At 40.4% G+C, this 25,658-nt stretch overlaps 3 protein-coding genes across 3 annotated transcripts in view; 1 reads left to right on the top strand and 2 right to left on the bottom strand.

Moving 5' to 3' along the window:
* The window catches only part of LOC134651247 (cytochrome P450 6B2-like), a 143,733-nt gene that overhangs the window by 82,398 nt on the left and 35,677 nt on the right, over positions 1-25,658 (top strand). The window lies entirely within an intron of this gene.
* Positions 358-8,049, bottom strand: LOC134651267 (cytochrome P450 9e2-like). Its single transcript, XM_063506334.1, has 10 exons — positions 7,842-8,049; positions 5,945-6,105; positions 5,236-5,373; positions 4,595-4,797; positions 3,664-3,799; positions 2,677-2,766; positions 2,086-2,301; positions 1,767-1,867; positions 1,243-1,411; positions 358-553 (listed from the first exon to the last, which is right to left on the bottom strand). The coding sequence occupies exons 1-10, from the start codon at positions 8,039-8,041 to the stop codon at positions 387-389; spliced, it is 1,581 nt and encodes a 526-aa protein (XP_063362404.1). The 5' UTR covers positions 8,042-8,049; the 3' UTR covers positions 358-386.
* LOC134651251 (uncharacterized) lies at positions 16,587-18,093 on the bottom strand. The gene has a single exon (XM_063506320.1). The coding sequence runs from the start codon at positions 17,696-17,698 to the stop codon at positions 16,640-16,642; it is 1,059 nt and encodes a 352-aa protein (XP_063362390.1). The 5' UTR covers positions 17,699-18,093; the 3' UTR covers positions 16,587-16,639.

Here is a 25,658-nt window from a genome sequence, read left to right on the forward strand (position 1 = left end):
AAGGCCCCACTTTTTCCAGTCTTCCCGATCTTGAGCAGTCTCCGCGGCCATTCCTATAAAACATCCATGAAGTCTGCCAGATCCTCGTTTTTGAACAGGTAACAAAATAAGACAAATAGGTACATACATTCAACATTTATTTGTTTTTTATACAAATCAAATAATATTTATTAAACATTATCTCCTAGTCTTGTCTGTAGTGAATTTGCCTACAAAGCAAGACGGTCACGAGGGATTTTACACATTTGCAGCAGCAATGTCTTGCCGCATTACTGCAGCAGTAAAGCTGGTGTAGTTTGAATCTAAACGGTACATTTACACTTATATAATTTCTACATACAGTCTTCCAAAAGGCTTAGGAATCCTTGACAATTCTCGAAAGGCGGTTATGTCCTAAGTTTCATCCGCAGGTAATGTCCCCCCTTTAGCCTCAGCCTGACGGTGTCTGTAGTGAGCTGGGCAGGGATGGGTGTTCTCTCGCAAGGTGACAGTTCCACGTGCAGCAAGAGCTGGTAGATCATCACTTTTATCTCGCACAGGGCGAATCGGGAGCCTGAAACATAAAATTCGTTACACTAACCTCTAGCTGCCCAGAGGCATATAAAAAGGTCTCCCGTTCCATTGAATTTTGAATTTTGTGGGCGGCTAGAGGCTAAAGCATTAGGTGGTTACTACTCTGATGTGAACATCAGATAGATCAGAGAAGTTGCTGTAGCAACTAATCATGCAATTCATTAAGGAAATTTACAGAATTGTTTCGACTCGATGAAACTTGAGCCTATTTTGTGTCCCACTGCTGGGCTAAGGACTCCCCTTTCTTCCGCCACTGATCTCGGTTGCGTTCCAAAACTGGTATCGTAGATATGGGTTCCAAAGCAGCCAAGCTCAAGTGGGATTGGGCAAGACACGTCTGCCGAATGCACCCGGATCGGTAGGCCAGATTGGTTACCGAATGGCCACCACAGGTTAGCCGGAGCAGAGGCAGACCAAAAAACCGGCCAATTGCGAGTCGGACTTGTCTGTCCGTCTGTCCGTTTATCTGTTACCAGGCTGTATCTCATGAACCGTGATAGCTAGAAAGTTGAAATTTTCACAGATTATGTATTTCTGTCGCCGCTATAACAACAAATACTAAAAAGTACGGAACCCTCGGTGGGCGAGTCCGACTCGCACGTGTCCGGATTTTGTGTTAGTGACGTTAGTGTTGTTTATATTTGTCCTTTATTGAGCGATATGTCTTACCGATGCAGTTTCGTGGTCCTATCCCAAAAGGCATGTACGTCGAAGGTTTGATTTTGTGCTTGTTTTCTTCGGAGAACCGCTCTGGATCAAACTTGAAGGGATCCGGGAAGTATTGAGGGTCGTGGTGGAACGCCGTTACGGGGATGTTGAGGCTTTCGCCGGCCTTCATCTGAAAGTTAGAGGTGTTGTTTGTAATGAATTAAAAACGCAGAGTTTCGCCTAATATCCCTATTCTATAGTTGAAAAAATCAAAATATATTTATTGTAAGAAATATCGAATAATGATGTTGCCGCTATGAATATCAAAGCAATTAGGTACATTTTAGGAGTGATTTTAGGTCAATAAGAAATTTTTATTATCCTAAATAAAGTTTGTCAAAGGACTGTCTCATTTCAAACATAGACAGAGAGAATCATACTATATTTGTCTTACAGTAGTACTAGCACCCAAAAGAAAAAGATGAGTATAGTTTTTTGTTCTTATTTACTGACAAATTTGGTTACACCAACTATAAGAAACTTACTATGTAATCGGTTGTAGCTTCGTCGTTAGGTTTTCCCAAATTGTAATCCTTGATGCAAAGTCTGTCAGTCGCTATTGCTGGTGGCCAGCGCCGCAATATTTCTAGAAAACACAGTCAACGTAAAAGTAGTAAGTTGAAAATAGAAGTGACATAAATAATAATTTAAAGGCATGCAAGCAAGATGCAAAATCAGAACGACTGGGACGTCTCGGACGCATTTTACCCGAAATGGTCAGAAAATGCCAACAACAGGGTCGACTGGAGAAAACGAGGCGAGGCCCAGCAGTGGGCCATTAAGGTAGACTAAAAAATATCTTACCCGAAACCACCATATCCAGGTAAGTCATCCTCTGCACAGACCCATAATCGAACTTGCCGCTCTTCTCCTGCTCCCTGATCTCCTTCGCCAGCTTTTCCTGAACCTCAGGGTTGAGGGCCAGCTCGTACATGAGGAAGGTCATGGCTGTGGAGATGGTCTCGAAGCCGGCGAGGAAGAAGACGAAAGCTTGAGCTGTCAGATCTGTGTCTGTCCAGGCTGATGGATAAGAAATCAATTCGATATTAATCTTAAGGTGTAAGTAGTGAGTTCAGGTCCTTTCCCAAACACAGCGCGTTGAGCACTGAGCGGACGACCGAGCGTGCCCGAGATCAAGGATATCATTGTTATAAAATCGTTATTTTTTTTAAATAAGTAATCGATGAGTTTGGTCAGAAGTCATTTTCATATTAATAGCTTTTGCGCGTAACAATTTTTTTATGGTTTGTTTTTGACCTATATTCGTGATCGAGCAAAAGTTGTTTAAAAGTTGTTTCGAGTCGATGGAATTACTAAAAAAGCGAGTTTTGTAAAATTCTGCTGACTGAACGCACTGCACCTTAACAACTCAATACAATAAAATTGAATCTCTACCTCGATTCACAGATTTCTTCCCAACATCAGACTCTTCAACAGTCGCAAATCCGGCATCAGCATCTTTACTCTCTTCGTGAGTTAGTCGACCTGTAGGCAAAAACGAACTAAAGTCATCATCTTTATCATCTCCATAAATGCATTCTTCTTCTTCTTCACTCGTGTTATCCAGGCATTTTGCCACGGCTCATCCAATGACAACTAATCCCAAGAATTGACGTAGCCACTAGTTTTTACGAAAGCGAGTGTCATCTGACCTTCCAACCCAGAGGGGAAACTATTAAGCCTTTAGGGATTAGTCATAGGAAAACATCGTGAGGAAATCGTTCCTCACGATGTTTTCCTTCACCGAAAAGCGACTGATAAATATCAAATGATATTTCGTAGATAAGTTCCGAAAAACTCATTGGTACGAGCCGGGGTTTGAACCCACGACCTCCGGAGTGAAAGTCACCCTTCTTAGAGACGAAAAAAAACTAATGTGTTACTGCAGTGTTAGGAAAAAACAATGGAAACCTTCTTCTTCTATTGACTGAACTGCTTCGTGTAACAGATAGGGCAAAACTCATAAGCATAGCCTGGTTTTCTCGGGAGCAAAAACGCTAGTGATTAATTAAATTTGAAAAAAATCGGAAAAAACAGTACTGGAAAGTTTGCTAAGCGGAACGAACACGAAAGAACTATAATTATGGTAGGTAACCAATTGAATGATTTTCCAATGACTTTTACGGGTATTATGCGGGCAGAATATACTTGGCCAAGCAAATCTTGTCAGTAGAAAAAGGGGGCAAATTTGAAAAATCGCGGGTTAGCAACACTACCTGTTTGTACACTGTTTTGTTTACATTTCATCATTCGATGTACATTGCTGCTTTTTGTTCGTTTCCTAGGGATACCATATTTTAGTTTGCTTTACATTGCTACTTACATATCCAGCTAGAAAGACTAGGTATACTTATCAAGTGAACGATGTGAACTAGGGCTTACCCTTCTTGGCTTCCATGAGGAGGTGGATCATGTCAGGTCTCACGATGCCGTGTTCCTCGCGGTCCCTCATCGTGTCGATCACCAGATGGTTGAAGAAATCCCTAGTGCTGTCTGAGAGAACGGTAAGACCGAATGCCTACAAAACAATCAAAGAAATTGGCCATTTTATTTAAAGCTGTTCACTAAAATTTTATTTTATTTGGTAATTTTATGTTATTTCTAGTCAGAAGCCAGAGCTCTATTGGTCATCATCATCATCAATCACAAGATTTTTACTTCCATTCCGTTACCATTTTGCTTAGACTTTGTATGAAGGTAAAGGAATGGAAGGATCGAAAAATATGTGGAAATATTAAGTAAAATCATGTAAGAGACCTAGATCAAATCATGTAGATGTAGAATTGGGTACGGTCTTGGTAGCTCAGATGGAAGAGCACTGTACTAGTGATCCAGTGGTCGTGGGTTCAAGTCCCACCCAAGACAGTGAATTTTTCCACTTTTAATTTATTTCGAAGCTTAATAGCATCGTTCGCAGACGTTTCTGCTTAATACAAAATTAATTTATGTAAGAGACCTGTTATCATGTGTAGGTATAAATGAACTTTCTTTACTCTTTAAAATCAATCAAAGTATTTTAGTTGCGGGCAGATCAAAGTCAAACATGACGGACAATTATGAGTATTATGACTCAACTTTTTGATCGATTTGCTCGCCGCCGCCGCGCCGTCGCCTGCGCCGAAACTGAGGGTGTCTGCGACGGTCCGCCAACGTGTGCTCCCATTGAAGCTCCTCGTTACGGAGCGTAATATATCGAGCAACTTAAAAATACGTGAGCAACCCGTTTCAATATATTTTTTGTCTATGACTCACGGATGTTTTGTTATTAAAATTAGGTACTCTATCTTTAGTATCTTTATCCTTTTTTGCGAACCTTCATAACTCTCGGGATCGCCGAATAACCATAGAATTTGAGTATCTGCCCGAAAGTGTAGTTAGTAGCCACGTAGCCCATCTTGTAGAACTCGTTATCGGGCTCGGAGTGTGAGTCGACTCGCAGTCCAAACGCACAGGAAGCTATTACGTCGTTGGCGTAGTGAGTTGCGAGCTCTCGGCAGTCCAAGTCGATGTAACCATCTAGAAATTTTAAGGGGCCCACTGATTATCAGTCCGCCGGACGATATCAGTTGTTCGGAACTGTCAACTTTTTGTTCTAACTGACAGGCTGATGTCGTCCAGCGGACTGATACTGAGGGCAAGTGAGGGATACAGTTCATCAATAGTAGCAACGCGCCTAAGGTATCTGCCACCTTGCGATCGTAGCATGGTCGTCTCTTTATCGCCTGTCGTGCCATGCTATGCGTCACTTTCGCACTTATATACTTGTTAGAGCGTGACAGGCATGGTGACAGACGATAAAGAGGCGACCATGAAATAAAATGAAATATTTATTGTGTGTTGAGTTTAGGTTACATGATAGTTTGCAGTTCTTGTAGGCCTTATGCTATTAAAAAAACTCAGTTAAGCTATAATTACGCGTATACCTAGTCCGTCGCTGCTGTCAAACAAACTTACGTTCACTCTCTTTAAGTTGCTTCTTCAAAGACACCATCATCTGGTTTCCCACCTCCACGATTAACGGCAGCATGTGCTTCATCTTGGAGCTGGTGAACGCTGGACTCAGCATTGACCGCATGTCCTTCCATTCTTGACCTGAATGTGGAGTCGTGTTTCAGTAACGTCTAACCGTCACATTCCTGACAAAATGTAAGGGATATGATATTGACCGTCAGGTTTGTGACGATTGCTAACCGGCTGTTAATGGTACACAGTTAAGTGACAATGCCGACCTACACCTACGAATGTGGACAAGATAGGAAAGTGACGATATTGGAAAGGAATTTTGACGAATCAGGCGGCCTAGCCAAGATGACGATCGCTTGCACTTCGCTATCGAACCGCTTTGTGTCTCTCTATCACTCTTCCATATTAGTGTGACAGTGACAGTTGCGTTTCGTTCGCTATGTAGCGTTAGCGATTGGTCTACGGGGCCAGAACAGTCGACCCTATGGCAATAATGTCAAGTTAAGAAGGTGACGAAATAGGATTGTGGACGAAGCGGTCCTGGGTCAAGTAAAGGTGACAGTCCATTTCCAACCGCAGCTGCACTACTGTTCATTTTACTACGGAAATTGACAGTAACAGCGACGCGTTCAGTATCAGTAGTGCAGCTGCGGTGAGAAATGGAATGTCACCCTAAAGTTGTAAGTGAAATAAAAACTACCTTTCAATGCAAACAAGGTTCTTCCAAAGAGTGGGTCGACACTATTGACAGATAAAGCGTGATCCAGAAAGTGCTCGAAATCCTTAACGGCAATTTTCTTCAGCAGTTCCAGGTCTTTGACAAGCAGTTTGGGCTTGGTGAACTCGTATCTACCCACAAATCTGCAATAGCCAATGAAATAATCATGGGACCAGTAGGTAATATAGAAAGGAATAAGGTACCAAGGTATCTTTCGTTTCTCTCACTCTTATATAGACCTATAATAGGATCAGTCGATCAGGTTTGTTTTGAGGATCAAATGTCTATATCGCCAGGTGACAAGCAAAACTAACTAATTACCACCACAAGTTTATAGCCATAGTAAACTATATATAGTAGGTACCTACTAAAAGAAGGTTGATTATTGTTTAAATATTTTTGAGTAATTAGTGAGTTTTACTTGTCACCCTGAACGATATTCCCATATCGTTCAGGGTCCCACATTTCATAAAAGCAATACAAAAGTCAGAAGTGATAGTCAGTCTGACAATCGTAAGCACTCTATATTAGGAGTAGGTATGCGCGGAACGCCCGCCCCTTACTTAACGGTACTTGATTGCCACATTTACGGCGTCACGATCAGAAGTATGGAAAACGAAAATATTGAATCAATGAGGATTGAGGTCTTATATTTTTCATCATTTCCATTTTTGTCTCCAATTTATTGTGACAGATTGCTCGTTTTTCTGTTATAACATTCAACATGTGTCTAATGTGTCATCGTCCCTTTGTACGTAGTAGAGATGCAACGGATAGTTGTTTGGCCGGATACCGGATACCGGATATCCGGCCTGGACACTGGCCGAATATCCGGTAACCCGGCCGCCGGATATTCGGCCAGCGGAACTATACCTATATTTTGAGTTTTGCAGGTGCGCGTCGTGCAGGTTTCGACCTGTTTCGTACTGAACGTTCGCGCGGACACATTTCTAGGATCGTAACGAGTTTTGTCATGTCATTACGTACAGCCGACTCTCGTTAATTCGAAACTCGAAGGACTTTTAAAATATTACGAATTATCGAGAGTTTGAAATATCAAATGGTTAGAAATTTTTGAGAGAAAAAATATGAAAGTCCGAATTATTGAGTAAGTAGGTAGGTAATAATCAAATATTGATTAACTGCTAACTGTTCAATGCACATTGCTGAGACTGATCTGAAAATACTTTTGCAACATCACTTGTCTTGCCACCTACCTCCATTTTTACGATTAACTCCGTCTTTTAAGCAATCATCAAGCATTTATACTTTTTAGGACTCATAACTAACACTAACTTTTAATCTGTACACATAACCAACGAAAGAGTGCAACGACGAACTTGAACTTGTGTCAAAATGTGCGGTTTATTATTACCTCTGTGAGGTCTGCAATCTGATAACTTTGAATTGTAGAGTGTTTGACGCATATGAGTTCGAATTAACGCGTCGTTTTGTTACTTAGCGATGATTATTTTTGTTCGAATTACCAAGTGCTTAAAAATGTATTGATTTATTTCGAAATATAAAGAGATATTCTAGGGAACTCGTGATAACTTCGAATTATAGAGAGGTTCGAATTATCGCAGGTTTGAATTAACAAGAGTCGACTGTAGTGAGTTTGTTTATAGTTACAAGTGCGCACGCGTATTTTTGTGTAAACAAATAAGTGTATTGTGTGACATTGGTTACGTATTCATTTCTATCTACTGTGTCGTTAGCATTATGACCGTGACTGTTTTTTAGATTCCATTTTTTACCCCAAAATGTGTTAATTTTACTATCAGGTATCCGGCCGGATACTAAAATAACGGCCGGATAGGCCGGATACCGGATAGTAACCGGATATCCGGTGCATCTCTAGTACGTAGTAGGTACAAACCTTTCTTTCGGATGCTCACTATACAATTCTGTAAGGCACTGAACCATATGTTGCCGTTTGAACAAAATGGGCGCCATGTTGCCCAGCAGTGGGATTGTCGGCTTATGTTTGACCCCATACTGACTAAACCGAGAGTAGAGCTGTCGGCAGTACAGGAAGAGAGCTGCTATGAGCGCGGCGAGCCATATGTAGATTATCATCGTCTGGGAATAAGCATTTTTTCTTTCAGAATAAAAACTACACTTGGTCAAGCAAATCTTGTCAGTAAAAAAAGACGGCAAATTTGATTAATCGCTTTAGCAACACTACGTTTGAATTGTTCAAAAATCGTGTGTAATTTTTTAGGGTTCCGTAGCCAAATGGCAAGAAACGGAACCCTTATAGATTCGTCATGTCTGTCTGTCCGTCCGTCCGTCTGTCCGTCCGTATGTCACAGCCACTTTTTTCCGAAACTATAAGAACTATAGTGTTGAAACTTCGTAAGTAGATGTATTCTGTGAACCGCATTAAGATAGAACACACACACAAATAGAAAAAAAAACAATAAATTTTGGGGGTTCCCCATACTGTAAACTGAAACTCAAAAACTTTTTTTTCATCAAACCCATACGTGTGGGGTATTCATGGATAGGTCTTGAAAAAGGATATTGAGGTTTCTAATATCATTTTTTTCTAAACTGAATAGTTTGCGCGAGAGACACTTCCAAAGTGGTAAAATGTGTGCCCCCCCCCTGTAACTTCTAAAATAAGAGAATGATAAAACTAAAAAAAATATATGATGTACATTACCATGCAAACTTCCACCAAAAATTGGTTTGAACGAGATCTAGTAAGTAGTTTTTTTTAATACGTCATAAATACGAGCAGCCTATGGATTAACTATACCAAGAAAGCTTACAGTGCCTTGCGGGTCCAATTCAATAACGGGTATAGAATGCTATTGGGGTTGCCGCGTTTTTGTAGCGCATCCGGCATGTTTGCTGAGGCACGCATGGATGATTTTTATGCAATAATGCGCAAACGAGTAGCCTCTCAAATGTGTCGCGTGCGAGGCAGCGCCAATGGCTTCTTAGCGGCAATAGGAGAGAGGCTAGATAACCCTTTTTATAGACACTGGGTGTCGCTGCACGCTCCTAAGTACCAGGACTGTAAATAGTAATTTGTAAGTTTTTATTAGGATAGGACTAGGATAAACTAACATAGATATAAGTAAATAGTACTGTACATAACTAACAAATATGGACTGTAATTTTGGTCTGAAATAAATATATATTGATTGATTGATTGATAAATCCTCTAAATACGGAACCCTTCATGGGCGAGTCCGACTCGCACTTGGCCGCTTTTGTATCGGTGTAATACGATGATTATTCAACGTCTGTTATCAAAGAGTCTCCTTTCCAATAAAATAAATTAGTAGGTACCTTCCTACCACGGAAATTCTGCAATATGGCAAAGGCCAAAATAAATAAAACCTTGTCAGGGTATAGAAAACAAACTCACCGGTGCTGACGAAATCAAAAGGTTTATAGATTATGGTTCTAACACTGCAAATAAATTTAAAATAGATAATAATTATATTATTACTGACGCTCTTGCTCGTTCACAGATAAACTAAGATAAGATAAGCAAAAGCACTTAAACTAATACAATTGCTAGCCTAACGTCCATCGGAATTGAAGGCTAGAAGAGAACTGGTATTTAATCGTACGCAGCTTAAACAATATATACATGGAGATAAGATGTTTGGACAATCATCATTACACGTAACTCTACAGGTAAGAAGGTAACTATATACTTAGGTAGATAGGTATATAGATAGAAAGATAGATACACGGTATTGATATCAAATGATAACAAAAAAGTGAAGTACAAGATAAGAACATGCAAAACAACTTATTTATTTACTGAAAACTATTACATTAGGCTGCATAATGTTTCATGTTTCATGTGTCGTGGTGCAAAGAAAAGGCGCTGGCTCAGCATTGTGATAGGGCAAGCCAAATCGCTGGTATTCTGCCAGTACCTCACATAAAAACTAAAGACAGTTGGTGCAAGAAATATAAGAAAAACTACTGTGCGATTTGTGTATGTCATTAGTAGTAGTGGTAGTTTGTTATTGTGTAGTGATTGGTCAACATTCAAAGAGGTCAACGAACTTTTAAGGTGAGGTAGGTCCAGGCAAAGTCTAGTAAATAAAGAAGACCGATAGCCCCCATACAGCGCGGCGAGAATTGTCAATGTGGTAAATGACAATAAGTATTATTTTTACATTTTAGTTATTCGCAAATAACTTTCTAAAATGGCTATAAATATAGTTGGGGACAGGGGGTCTCCTTGCCGCACTCCTTTTCCCACTGGAATACTTAGACCAATTTTTTCTAGCTTTACTATGCTGGTGGTCTTGGTATATATATATATTTTTTATATACTTATGTATTCTGTTATGTGTACGTTTTGATCCTGTAAAGTTGTCCATATAATTTCATGAGAAATAGTATCGAATGCTTTTTGGTAGTCGATGAACGCGATATATTAGTGGTCGTCGAAATTCTTAGTATCCCTCAATGATTTGTTCTAAAGGGTGTATATTGATGATCTATTTATAGTCAACAAACCTTTTGCTTTTGCCGGCTTGTTCTATGGGTTGTTTCTTTTCTTGTGTGACTGTAGAGAAGAATTTATATGTTGCTGGTTGTAGACAAGTGGGTCTGTTATAAATTTGTTATTATTTATACAAAATTTTCATCCTACTGCTATTAAAATTGGACTTGACTGACCGCAGTTATAGTCACAAAACTAAATTTAAAACACACTAAATTTAAAGCATTTTGAGCCCTTAGAAAAGGTTAATAAAACGACAATATTTATAGTACTTACTTAATTTATTACCCATCAACGTAAAACATAATTATTACTATCAATATATGTAGAGAAAATATACCTCCTATATTCAAAACTTTTCTTAATACCCACTAAATATCACATAACATAATATGTGAACATTCTAATCGAGATAGTAATGCGAGAACGACAGCAACGCAATTGGTCGAGGAAATCGACAGTGTCATCTAGCGCGGTATTTCGGAGGCTTTATTTATTCTTATTGCAGTTATTGCAACTGTAAATATCATAATTATGACATGACACAACAATAATTGAGTTCATTTTTGTAAAAGCGATTGCATTGTAATATTATATTATTAAACGCTTTTTTTAAGGAAAAGTTTGCCATACCCTATTAGGCTCCATGAGATAGGTGCTTACTATAATTATTCTGTAACATCTTGTTTTTACCATGGTGCAATGAACGATTAAGATTACGATAATTACTATTCAAAATATCGGTAGGTACTGCCTTACGTCATAATTATATCCTACGTACAGTGTTCAATTTTTTTATGACCCGAATGCTATCCCTTTATGTCAGATCCCAAAGAATAAAACTACGAACAGGGAAAACCGCCATCTATAAAAGCTTTTGACAGTTCCCAACCCCATTTTTCCGTAGCCTAAACCTAAGCCAGTTGCCTCCAGTCACCGACATCCGGAAGCCATCTTGTGCGGACAGAGAGATCGGGACTATGGTCTTCTCGCAGGACGTGACTTCAAAATGGAGTAGCAGTTGATACGCCATCACCTTTATCTCGCAGAGGCCAAATCTTGATGCTGGGGAAAAGAAATAAGTTAAGGATAAGATTCAAATTTAGGGCAACGGAATGTCATTGCTGGGGCGTAGCGTAGCCAAGTGAACCACTAATAATAAAAATATGACATTAAAACCCTAGTTCCCTATATCCCCACGTATTCCTATCAAAAGACCGGGATTTATAGGCCCGTGAATTCCAAAAATGGAAATACAAAAAATATGACATTAAGGGCTAAAGCAAAACTGTAGTTTCTATATTGAATTTTGATACGTTTTAAACAAGAGCAAATGCCATGAAAAAAATAACATGGAAAATAAACTATATTTTGAAGGGCAGACTCGCACCAAAACCTTAAGGGCTAAAGTTGACTTTATAGGAAAAAAATAATTAAAACGTCTAATTTTTATATATTTTCAGTTCAATCGTTTCCCAGCATACCATAATGAGCAGTATAATTTTAATACAAAATAAGTAACTAGTGTTTTCGCTCCTAATTCTATGAATCACTACACCTTATAAAACCAAGATTATAATGGCCCTTTACACCATACAATTTAAGAAGTTAGGAGATATCGTAGTAAATTAAAAATTTCGCACGAAAAATTCAAGCGGGCTAGCTGCCGAACCAAAAGTGACAACTGGTGCTAGGCTCATTTTCCATAATGTCAATATCCAGTGAGGAAAATTGAGACTACGTTTGTTTGGAGAACCAGTCGTCCCCTTTCCTCTGAATTATGAATTTACAAAATGAAAACTCCTTTCAGTTTTCTTTTACCCACCAGGGCAGTTCCTGGGCCCCAACCCGAAGGGCATGTAGGCAACAGGGTCAATCTTGTGCTTGTTTTCTTCGGAGAAGCGCTCAGGGTCAAACTTTTCAGGATCAGGGAAGTATTTGGGGTCGCGATGGTACGCCCACATCAGTATTTGTACTGCTTCTCCTTTGCGAAGCTGCAGAAAAAAATGTTAATGTTTTAAGAGTTAGAGAAACCCGCCGCCAAACAATCTCATTTTAAAACAATATTTTTAAATTACTTACACGAAATTTGGCATGAGTATTTACTTATAGTTTGTCAAATGACTGTCTAATTTCAAACATAGATAGAGAAAATCATATTATCTTTGTCTTACACTAGTACTAGCACCCAAAAGAAAAAGATGAGTATAGTTTTTTTTTGTTCGTATTTACTCCTTTTCTTTTGAGTGCTAGTACTAGTTTAAGACAAAGACAGTATGATTCTCTCTGTCTATGTTGAAATGAGACAGTCCTTTGACAAACTATATCAGGTTGTTGTTGACAAAAGTTGGTAGTAAATCTTTATTCTTAATAACTTACGATAACATCTTTGGTAGCTTTGTCGTTGGGTTTCCCAAGGTTGTAGTCTTTGGCACAGACACGGGTCTGCAATATACTACCAGGCCACTTGCGAAGAACCTCTGAAAAAGACATGAAATGATTACCACCCCGCGCTTTGTCTACAGTAGCACCTATAAAGAAAGCTGTTAGAGTTCATGTAGCTGCTTTTCTTGGAGAGTGAATGTCTGTAACACATGTGTTGCTTACAGATTGATGAAAACTTACAATAAAACCTTACCTGATGTGACCATATCCAAATACGTCATATGCTGCACTGAATTGTAGTCAAACTTCCCATTGTTCTTCCTCTCATTCTCGCGGATCTCCTGCAGCAGCCTCTCCTGGCAGTCAGGGTTGACGGCCAGCTCGTAGAGGAGGAACGACATGGTCGCGGCAACGTTGTCGTAACCGGCAAAGAGGAAGATTACTGCTTGGGCAACCAGGTCAATGTCGGTCCAGACTGGAAAGAAGAAATTACGTTGAAAAAATAAAAGATACTGGCTTTCCCGAACGTTCTGACCGACATTACAAGGTAGACTATGCATCAAATACCAGTAGATAAATGGTTGCAATTTGCATTAAGGCACATCCATATCCATGCAGAGAAAATCCCTACAGAAAATTAATTAAGCAACATAATATGGAATGTATTTTCTGCTGAGAATTGACTGTATGATAACTTGATTAGTTCTAGAAGGGTATTCGTACCTGTATTATTTTTAACTTTTCCAACATCAGACTCCTCTACTGTAGCAAAACCTGCATGATCATCTTTTGTAGTATTAGTGTCATGCGCCAGTCTACCTGAAATTGAAATAATACAGCATATCGAGCGATAGATGTTTGATTACAAATGGAAATAATTATTGGAATGCGAAGTGCGAGGGAGCTGTAGGGGGGGAAGCACCTGAGGTCATCCCTAACCAAGAGATTTTCATTTAGTATCACAAGGATCAAGTTTTGCATTAATTTCGGAATTTAAGGAAAAGGTTGCCTACACAGAGAAGTTTTGCATGTAATTTTCAAAAAATGAAGTCCCTTATTTATCTTTTCATAGGTAATAGTTTTGATTTATAATATACCTATGTTATTTTTTTTAAATACAATTTTGAAATGTATACGTAAATTGTGTGTGAAAAGCTTAATGTAACAAATAGGTACCTTTCTTGGCCTCCATGAGTTGGTGGATCATGTCTGGCCGATAGATGTTTAGCTCTTCGCGTTGTTTTATGGCTCCCAGCACCACGTTTGTGAAGAAATCTGTCGCTTTCTTTGAGAACATTGGCAGCTGTAGAGCCTACAATCATTTTTTTTCTTTAACTTAGAAGTATTTAATGGGCTCATTAATATGTAAACAAATCAAATTTAGAAGACATAATGTGTTAGTGTAGGCATCTGCTAACACACAAAATGGTGGCAAAATTCAAACGTCGGGGGAGAGGGCAGAAAAAAGAAGAAGCTTTTGCCCAACAGTGCGCCCTAAAGTAGGCTAACAAAAAAACTTACAGACATAATCCAAGGTACAATCAAGAATCCCAAGAACTTCATCTTAAATCCAAAAGTCACGGTGGTGAGCTCTTTGCCCATTTTGAAGAACTCGTTGTCTTCGTGTTGGGAGTTGACATCGAGACCGAAGACGCAGGTGGCCATCACATCGTTGGCGTAGCGCGATGTCAAGTCTTTAGCTTGAAGGTCGATGTAGTCAACTTAAACAATGAAACAGCATTATGAGATACGACAGATAAATATCGAAACAGAATATGTCAAACAGGAAATCCTACTGTGTATATGTATTAGAGAATCCAAAGATCTAAATTGTTCCCTGCAGTAATATCGGCAGCATCACTGCAATAGTATTTTGACTTTTGCGGCAGCAATGCAGTCGTCAGTAATATCGCGCTACAATACGGCAGGATTAATGCTGGACTGTGCAAATAAAGAGCGTAAAATATACTCGTATAAGAACATCCACAAGTTACCTTCAGACTGTTCGATCTTAGCCTTTAGAGCCCTGATCATCTGGTCCCCGACTTGTACCATTAATGGCACCATCAGACGGATCTTGGAGCTGGTGAAGGCTGGGCTGAGGGCCGAACGCATTTCTTTCCATTCGTCTCCTGCAAATAATATTAGCGATAAGCGATAGATATTAGTTTCTAAGATTTGATCCAAATTAACTTAGATTGAATTGAATAAAAGCATTTAAAAATACCTTTTAAGGAAAAAAGGATTCTGTCAAAGATAGGATCTGCCTTGGCGTCGACTATTTTTCTGTCGACGAAGTGGTTAAAGTCTGTCATAGTGATCCTCTTCAAGAGCTTAAGGTCCTTAACTACGACGTAGGGAGTCAGGAACTCGTAGCGACCCACGAATCTGGGAAAATTAATATTTTTTTGGGAACAATGTTATATAGATCGAAACTAACTATAGAGCAGGGCCAAGCGAACTTTTCCTCTAACTCTCTTAAATTCCTATGAAAATATAACTTTAAAGTGCGTACATATTTCACTTAAAAGTCTGTGCAGAGTTAGCTTAAACGGGCTTTCCTTCTAAATACAACAGATTAAATAAAGAACAAAACCACATTATGTCAGACGTGACATTTATTTATTACTTAAACCGGAAGAAAATTCCTCTGTCAAACCAACTTTATTGTGCCATTTCCTTGCCCTGGGGCCTTACCATGATGTCCTTATTGCGATTCTGTTTAGGACCTAAACTAATTGCTAAGGGACGGAGTTATGCGACGTACATAGCTTCGTCCTTTAGCAATTCAGTTTAGGTCCTAAACAGGATCGCAATAAGGACATCATGGTAAGGACCCTGAGTCTCATTCGTAAAAACTAGTCCTGGTGCATTTAAAAAAAGTATTAAAAGCCATTCACCTCTCTTGTGGGTAGCTCTCATATGCGCGCATGACGACGTCAGCACTGTGCTCTTTCAAGAACATTACGCCGGCCATGTCTCCCAGCAGCAGGATATAGCGGCCATGCTTGATGCCATGGCGGGACAGCGTGCTGTAGTTACGGTAGAGCCAGGCGCCGAGGGCGCAGACAGTGCCGATAAGGAGGTAGATGAAAAACATGGCTGGAACTGCAGGGAGAACGGTGGGAATTAGAAAAATAAGACAAGTGCCAGTCATGTGCTTTTTCAAGTATATCACGTCGGCCAGCATGTCTCCCAGCAGCGGGACATAGCGGCCATGCTTGATGCCATGACGGGACAGCGTGCTGTAGTTACGGTAGAGCCAGGCGCCGAGGGCGCAGACAGCGCCGATAAGGAGGTAGATGGAAAACATGGCTGGAACTGCTGGGAGAACGGTGGGAATTAGAAAATATTAAAATGTGCTGATGAAAAAATATTTTATGATATTCATTTTTATGTACGAGTAAGTCATTATCGTCACAAGATCTGAAGATAAGTTTACATTATGCTTTTGCTATTTTATTAATAAAAGAGATTTAAATCAACGTATGTACCTATATTGTACTCGTACATATAGGTAATTGCTAATTTTAACCATTTAACCGTGTGCGAGCGCACATAAGGTTAATAAATGAAGAACGAAGATTGAATATAGGACTTAGCCTTTAATAGCTAGGTATTACAAAGTATGAAAAAATGTATGGTAATATGGGTCGCGGCCGCGTGTGCTCGGTCCGGCGACCTGAGGCAAATAGGAGGAATAGCGGGCGCGCTGCAGGCTGGTGGCGGGGGTTCCTCACCCCCGCGCTCGTCTGATGACGTTGTAAGCAGCGTCGCAGACATGCTGGGGGCCCTTGAAAGCCCTGCTTTCAAGAATCATGTAAAAGACATATGCGGTTCAGAGCCCGTCTGATAACTCCCCGCACGGTGTCAATATCTGCGACCCGTGGTACTCCGTCTGAGCCAGTATGAAGTTTCACCACTCTGCCCAGACGCCATAGAAGTGGGGGTTGATTCTCGTCTTTTATTAGTACTAGGTCTCCCTGCTGCAGATCCCTGGCACGCGTTTTCCATTTGGAACGTTGCTGCAGCTCCATGACGTACTCGGACTGCCACCGCTTCCAGAAGTGCTGCCTTATCTGCTCCAGCTGATTGAAGCGGTCCAGGTTGCGAGTGTTGGCTTCTGTCAGGTCCGGGGCCGGAAGCGACGTCAGTGGCCTGCCAAGGAGAAAGTGCCCGGGTGTGAGCGCTGCATAGTCGTTGGGAGAGGAAGAGAGGGGGCATAGAGGACGACTGTTAAGGACAGCCTCAATTTGAGCAAATAAACTCGAAAGCTCCTCAAAGGTGAGGTGCGTGTTCCCTAAAATGCGCTTAATATGAAATTTTGCTGATTTAATGCCAGCCTCTACATAACCGTTAAAATTAGGAGCGTAAGCCGGGGAGAATTTAAATTCAATATTATGATCACCAGCAAACACTAAAATAGGGCCAGAATTTTGTTTAAAAAAGACATTAATCTCTTTGGCAGCGGCAACAAAGTTTTTGCCGTTGTCACAGTAGATTTCTTTTGGCTTACCCCTACGCGAAATGAAGCGGCGCAGGGACAATATGAAGGCGTCTTTAGAAAGTTCACTCACTGCCTCCAAATGTACACATTTAAATCTAAGACAGATGAAGAGACATAGATAACATTTTGTTATCTTACAGCCACGGCCTCGCCGATCAGTGATCAAGAATGGACCTGCAAAATCGACAGCTACAGTAGAAAATGGGAAGCCGGGCGTGACTCGTTGTGATGGCAAATTACCCATTATATTGGACATTGTTCGGCCATATTGCCGAATGCAAATGACACATTTGTGAGCCGTGCGTCGTGCTAAGTCCCTACCCCCAATGGGCCAGAACTGCTCACGCACGGATGCCAACATGAGTTGAGGTCCCGCATGCAAGAGGCGTTTGTGTTCGTTAGTGAAAATTAGTTTTGTGAGTGTGTGTTTGGAACAAAGAAGTATGGGATGTTTCACCGAAAAATCATATCTAGATTTACCTAGCCTGCCCCCTACTCTCAGGATCCCCTGAGAGTCAACAAATGGAGCTAATGCAATGAGACGTGATTTAGGGCTTAGTTTTTTGTTATTTACAAGTGCGGGTAAATCTACAGAGAATGATTGTTGTTGTGACAACTTCACCAAAACAGTTAAAGCATTTTCAAGTTCTGTTGCACTTAGCGGGCCCTTCGTAGATTGTTTTTTACATTTAATATTGATGAAGCGTAAAACATAGGCAATTACCCTTTTAAGTTTACTCAATTGTGAGTATTTGTTGAAATCTAAGAGAGCATCGTCGTCTTTGTGTTCTACTACGTTGGTCAAAAATGAAGAGACCGTTGTTTTAAGCTCAGGTAAGGCCTGATGGGCCATATGGTTAGTATTAAGGACTGGCCAATTTTCCTCGGGCTCTAGAAGATAAGAAGGGCCATGCCACCACAACTGTTGAGACTGTACATGCTGAGGGTCGATCCCACGAGATGCAAGATCGGCAGGATTCTGAGCTGTGGGGACATGGCGCCACGCCGAGCTATCGGTGAGCTCTTGAATAGCTACGACACGGTTTGCGACGTACGTTTTTAATTTTGAGGGACATGTATTAATCCATGCTAATACTACACTGGAATCGGACCAGTAAGTACAGCGTGCTATAGGCTTGCGCAACGCTTTGCTTACCGTCGAAGCTAGGCGACTGGCAAGAAGCGCCGCAGCAAGTTCCAGTCTCGGTATAGTCGCAGAACGTGTCGGACTCACGCGTGATTTGGAGCAGAGCAAATTTACAGTTTGTTTGCCCGAGGGAAAAGTGGCTTTGATATATATACAGGCGCCAAACGCAGCCTGCGAGGCGTCAGAGAAGGAATGAAGCTCAATAAATGAAGGTGAGTCACTGTTATCAAATATGTTCCTAGGCACAGTAAGAAGCTTTAGGTATTTTATGTTATCTATGAAGTGTGCCCAGGCGCGCTGAATTTCAGGCGGCACTGGAGTGTCCCAGTCTAATTTAAGGGACCAAAGTTTTTGTAAGAGAATTTTGGGTTTGACAGTGCACAAGGTCAAAAGGCCCAAAGGGTCAAATATCTTAAATGTCGTGGACAAAATCGACCGTTTAGTTACTTTATCAGATGAGGAACTATTGTCGTTAATATTAAAATGAAGCGTGTCTTGCGTAGGACTCCATAGCAATCCTAACGTATGAAGTGATCGACTCAGTACGAGATTATCATTTTGCATATTTCCTAGCTCAGAATCAATCAGAAGTTGAGAATTCGACCTATATTTTCGTAAGTTAAAGCAACCTAGAGACAGCGAATTAGACACGGCTTGTTTAATATTAAGTAGATCAGACTCTTCATCAGCCCCGGTGAGTAAATCATCGCAATAGAAGTCGTTTTGGATTATCATTTTAGTAGATGAATCAACTGACTCCTCACCGAGCTGCCACAAGCATCTGGCTGCCAAGAAACTGGCACTGGAAAAACCGTAAGTCACAGTATTGAGTCTAAGCGTTTTAATAGGAAGAGATTCGTTCTCCCGCCAAAGAATCAACTGTAGGTCGCGATCTAGCTCGTTCATAACGATTTGTCTGTATTGCTTTTCAATATCACCTGACAAAACGTACCTATAGTGACGAAATCTCAATAAAATGTTGAACAAGGAATCTTGTATGTTTGGCCCCACCATTTGTAGGTCATTTATAGAGTAACCTGACTTCGTGCGCATTGAGGCGTCATAGACTACGCGTAATTTGGTAGATTCACTCGAGCTCTTTAAAACAGAGTGGTGGGGCACAAAGAATGAGGTGTGAGGCCTCTCTACAATAGCTTCAGAAAGATGACCAAGATCGCGGTACTCTTGCAAGAAATCAGAGTACATTTTCTTATGCTCCGGGTTTTGATTAAGACGTTTTTCTAAGCTAAGAAAGCGCTTTTTTGCAAAGAAGTATGAGTCGCCCAGACAATCGGGAGTGTCAATAAGGGGCAACCTAACACAAAATTTACCATTTTCTAAACGAGTTGTATTCTCAACAAAGTGCGATTCACTTTCAGTTAAAATGGGTTTAGCTTCATGATGCTTGGGAAAATCTTCGTACTCCCAGAATTTTTGAAGTTGTGAGTCTAGGTCAGTATCGTTCTGGGTGGCCACGAAATTGCACGAAATCGTTTTATTTACAGTCTTGCCCTTAGTTGGCATGCGGCCTCCTATTAACCAACCAAACTCGGAGTTGTAAAGAATGGGAAGCTTGTCCCCTAGACGGCGCTTCTCTATACCAATGATGTCCCAGAAAACTTCAGCGCCCAATAAGACGTCGATTTGCGAAGGCTGATTAAATGTCGGGTCTGCTAATTTAATTGATGATGGTATATTAAGATGATTCACAGATATGAGGTTCTCAGGAAGAAGTTGAGTTACACGAGGAACTACTACAAAATCGAGATCACAAGCGTATGTACTCTGCCTTGATTTTATAAGGGCAGAGCAGCGCTCTGGAATGATGTTAATAGGGGTGTCCATGACGCCCGTGATGTTTTCATTGGAACGATGAGAAGTCAGCTGAAGACGCTGTTTTAAGTCATTAGTGATCATACAGATCATACTACCATTGTCAACCATTGCCCTCACTGTTTCTACTTGATTCGTATGCGGATTAACAATATCTATTATAGCACTACTTAGCAAGACCGCAGACGAGGATACTGCTGACATGACTGCAGAAGAAGAGGGAGATGGAGATGCCTCAGCACCACCATTATTGTCGCCAGAGGGGCTAACAGAAGCTGGCGATGTGGGTGTGTTAGTGGTGTGTTTGTGTAGGGATGTGTTGTGACGCCTCTTACATACGCGACATCCTCCCAGTCGACAGCGCGCCGTGTCGTGGTCCGGGCGCAAGCAGTTGAAGCAGAGCTTGAGCTTTGCAGCCTGGGCCCATTTCTCGTCGGTCGTCAGACTGCTGAAGACCTTGCAATCGAAGATGCGATGCTTCCCCTGGCACACGACGCACGGTCGCGGTGTCTTTTCAGTAGCTGAAATGGCAAAGGATTTGCTTTGAGGCATTTCTGACTTTAATTGAGGCTTAACTTGTTTATCCCTTTTGGACCTATACAAAGATTCCAAAACATCAGATCGAGATTTTAAGAATTTTTTGAATTCATCTAAAGAGGGTAGTTCGACTAAATTATTACGATGTTCTTCCCATTTTGTACGAGTAGCTTGGTCCAACTTCGTTGTAACCATATGTATGATGATTGTGTCCCACTGATCGGTAGGCTGGCCGAGCGTCTTTAACGCCCGCAAATTTTTGGTCACGTGGTCACTAAGATACCTAAGTGCCTTATCTGATTCGCGCTGCAAAGGTTCGATGCTAAATAAAGAGTTAAGATGATTAGTTATAAGTTGACGATTATTATTATATCGATCACACAAAAGGTCCCATGCTTCAGAATAATTGTCAGCTGATACTTCTAAATTCGAAATGACGCGCGCTGCTTCACCTTCAAGGTATGAAGTTAAATAATGAAACTTATGTATTGCCTTGATCCGGTCATTTTTATGAATAAGAGACTCGTAAGTGTCACGGAATTCGAGCCATTTAAAGAAGGTGCCATCGAATTTATGTATTTGAATTAATGGCAATTTAAAACCTAAAGAGTCATGATCATGGCACCGGTGTGAATTGGAATTTGAAGATGAATCTTGGTCGGCGTCATGAAAAGTCTCCCTAGGTTTACTTACCTCAAGGATAGATTGGGCTGTGGCGATGGCAAGATGAAGACTTTCCTCAATATTGTCCCTTTCGACAAGTTCATCCGCGAGGTTGTCTTCATTCAAGACCTCTATACGAGTTTGCATGACCTCAAATCTGTTGCTAAGTTCTAGGAATTTATTCAACTTTAAAGTTAATTCATTGATTTGAATAGAAGTTAAGGTGGCATCCCTGTCAAAACTGTCCAAAAACCGATTGAATTTGGTTATCTGTCCCTTCACGGAACTCCGTTTGACCTTGAGAACATCTAACGATTCCGTCGTTAACTGTGGTATCGTAAGGGACAGTGGGGAAGCAGGTTTAGTATTTGTCATGTTTTAAATGTAGTTATAAACGTCAAACAATAAAAATATGCAATCAATGAAATAACTTATTACGGCAATAAGATAAGTAAACAAGTTGAATAAATTACCGTTAGAATGTTAAGGTAACTAAAATTGCAAAAAGCGGCCAAGTGCGAGTCGGACTCGCCCATGAAGGGTTCCGTATTTAGGCGATTTATGACGTATAAAAAAAAAACTACTTACTAGATCTCGTTCAAACCAATTTTCGGTGGAAGTTTACATGGTAATGTACATCATATATTTTTTTTAGTTTTATCATTCTCTTATTTTAGAAGTTACAGGGGGGGGGGGGGACACACATTTTACCACTTTGGAAGTGTCTCTCGCGCAAACTATTCAGTTTAGAAAAAAATGATATTAGAAACCTCAATATCATTTTTGAAGACCTATCCATAGATACCCCACACGTATGGGTTTGATGAAAAAAAAAAATTGAGTTTCAGTTCAAAGTATGGGGAACCCCAAAAATTTACTGTTTTTTTTCTATTTTTGTGTGAAAATCTTAATGCGGTTCACAGAATACATCTACTTACCAAGTTTCAACAGTATAGTTCTTATAGTTTCGGAGAAAAGTGGCTGTGACATACGGACGGACAGACAGACGGACAGACGGACAGACGGACAGACAGACAGACAGACAGACATGACGAATCTATAAGGGTTCCGTTTTTTGCCATTTGGCTACGGAACCCTAAAAACGGCTTACGCTCCTTATTGTTATCGCGCTCTGGAATGCGGCCGGCCAGGTGGCGGCGACGGAGCACTGCGCCGGTTGCGCACGCGCTGGTGTGATGCAGCCTCGAAGTGGGTTCGTTCCCGGGGCAGTGTATCACTGAAATGCGTATGAAGAAAATATTGGCTATGCGAGCGTAAGCATGAAGCGAAGTGCGAATCAGGAATTTGTGCAATTAAATGAATGTAAAATAAGACGTAAGGCTTGATTTTATGCTTTGTATTTAAAGGCGCATGAAAAAGTATGCTAGAAGACGGCGTAGAATTGGCAGGCAGAAAATAGGTATCTTGTATAAGACGATTAAGGAAAATATTTGCGCAAAATAAATAAATGGGCAAACAGATGACTACGTAAGATGCAATAAATCGCTATTTAAATTGTAGGATGCTGTAAGAAAGTACAGATTAATCACGATGTAGCTACTTTTCAAAGAAGAGCTGCCATTAAGCACATGTGGCGGTGCAAACAGCTTAAGAAGCAAAGTAGCGTTTTTATGCAAAATAACAATTGATAAGATGCGTTTATAGTTTATAGGATTAAATTACGATGCAATAATCAATGAAGATGGCTAATATGGTCATAAATGATGCAAGAAGGATGTACTAAGTTCACACACGTTATGATGAAGTGCTATCGCCTTTATATGCTCAAACTGAGGGGGAATAAAAGAAGGATAAGATGGGTAAGCTCACGGCACTCTCCTTGTAAGGATGATCCAAGCGTGCGGCGCAGTGTCCACCGTCCGGCCGACCTTTGTACCTAGACGCCACGTCTCCGGCGCACGAATTTCTTCTCGAGTGGTTGCTAACTCGTCCAGGTCCCGTCGTATTCTTGACCGCTGTAGTTCTTGGCGTGATTGACGAGCTTCGGGGCAGTTAGGATGGAAGATTCTTGGCTGGAAGTCCGCAGTCGGGTCGGCGACACATGGGCGTGTCGTGGCGTGTCGCGGCGCGAGTTATACGTTTCGGCTTGGCGTTTTGATGTCCGTGCCCACCCGGGGGCGCCAAGTTATGTGCGAGCGCACATAAGGTTAATAAATGAAGAACGAAGATTTAATATAGGACTTAGCCTTTAATAGCTAGGTATTACAAAGTATGAAAAAATGTATGGTAATATGGGTCGCGGCCGCGTGTGCTCGGTCCGGCGACCTGAGGCAAATAGGAGGAATAGCGGGCGCGCTGCAGGCTGGTGGCGGGGGTTCCTCACCCCCGCGCTCGTCTGATGACGTTGTAAGCAGCGGCGCAGACAAACCGCCAGCAATTTTTGATCGAGCGTGCTCGTGTCGCCACCGACACTCCGACAGTAATTGTACCACGCAGAGTAAGTTTGGCATAGTTACGGGAGTTATAAATGTGGTGTAAAAACCAAATCAGATCTTTGTCTTATTTATCAGACTGTGGCGAAATGAGCTGGATATGTAATGTCTTATATATCAGACTCTGGCGGTTAAAGGGTTAATAGTCAGTTCCGTATAAACGTATACCTTTACAAAATATCTTTTTTTTATTTTTTATTCAGTGATTTATTGATGTGAGTGGGATTCTTTTTCATGACATTCCATGAAAAATAATCACACTAGATTACATTTACATAATTATGTAATTGTGTATACCTACTCTAACTAAACAAAAACTTTCATCGAGTTCCAATAAAAGACATGCAAGTAAGATGATCGAATTTAAACTGTCGTTAGTCATATTAAAATTATTTTAAACGGATCACTCACCTTATTTAGTCGATTAACCAATCGACTCGTTTCCATTAATTTTGAAGATCCTCGACAGGAGTACGGACTGCACCTACTCGCGCGGCGTGTTCACGAATATAAAATAGGTAATTTTAATATGTTCGAGTCTCACGGGTTTTATAGTTTAAATTGTCGTGTAACATAAAACTAATTTTACGGTTTTACTGACGTACTTACTCGTATTTTTAATATCTATAGGTATCTCTCTGATAGCACGTATTTTTGTGTTAAATGCTTATTACTCTACTAGATCTGGAGTGTAACTTTGCCATTAGGATATTCTTGGTGCAGAAACACGAAAATCGAATCAAAATCTTAAAACTATATTTCCATAGACAATATTTAGCCGGAAAACATTTACCTATACTACTTTCCTTTTAAATTTACTTAGTGACCTATGTATTATACCATTCCAACAGGTTTATGCACGGCAGTCACGGAAGGCCAAGTCTGTGGCAAATCTAGGCATAAATGTATGCAACGCAGCGAGCGTGATGAGTACCTTTGCGTCGGGGGAAGCCCGGGACGGGTTTTAGTAGGTAGTTATTTTTTACATCAATTATTATTTATATTTAAGTTTCGACAATTAAAAAAAAATGTATGTATAAAAAATCGTTTATTTCAGACTTAGGTTTAGGTATACATTTTTAGTTACATAGGTATATAAATACCATACCAGAGATATCAAAAAGTAATTTATTTTATTATATAAAATGTCTTAGCCATTTAGTAAACTTTGGCAGTATTAAAATTGGCTACACGTTTATAGCAAGCAAACACTACAAAGCTTGCAAATGCTATTCCTACCGAGTCATATAATGCATGGAACTACTTATAGAAGATAAACAACAATCAACTTTTCACCACTCCAGCTCGGAAAGGCTAACTTTGCACTTCAAAAACTGATAGCAAAGTTGCATTTTATTCACATGTGAGGCAAAGGAATCAAATGATAATTTTGAGTTGTTTTCTTATGTTTTCTGGTAGAATTGACTTTTAACTGATGATTTTAGTTGATAAATATTTAATAACATTCATTTGGATTTGATTTGGTTTGATTTTGTTTGATATATTACATTTAATATTTGCTTCGGGTTGGTTGGTGAAAAATTTTGTGTTTCACTCGGGGGAAAATTTTGTTTAACCCTCGTGCTTTGAAACCCTCGCAACGCTCAAGATTCCATATTTCGAACCACTCGCTACGCTCGTGGCTCAATTTTGGAATCTTTCACTTGCTCGTGTTTCAATATTAGCAC

Source organism: Cydia amplana, chromosome 9 (genome assembly GCF_948474715.1).
Source record: "Cydia amplana chromosome 9, ilCydAmpl1.1, whole genome shotgun sequence".
NCBI classification, from domain to species: Eukaryota; Metazoa; Arthropoda; class Insecta; order Lepidoptera; family Tortricidae; genus Cydia; species Cydia amplana.

Excerpts from the sequence above, each read along its gene's own strand:
- LOC134651267 (XM_063506334.1), bottom strand. The coding sequence starts at position 8,041 with ATGATAATCTACATATGGCTCGCCGCGCTCATAGCAGCTCTCTTCCTG. Across the intron at positions 5,374-5,944 it reads AACCTTGTTTGCATTGAAAG|GTCAAGAATGGAAGGACATG; the intron begins GTAGTTTTTATT and ends CTCCACATTCAG. Across the intron at positions 554-1,242 it reads AGGACCACGAAACTGCATCG|GCTCCCGATTCGCCCTGTGC; the intron begins GTAAGACATATC and ends TTTATGTTTCAG.
- LOC134651251 (XM_063506320.1), bottom strand. The coding sequence starts at position 17,698 with ATGTTGGCATCCGTGCGTGAGCAGTTCTGGCCCATTGGGGGTAGGGAC.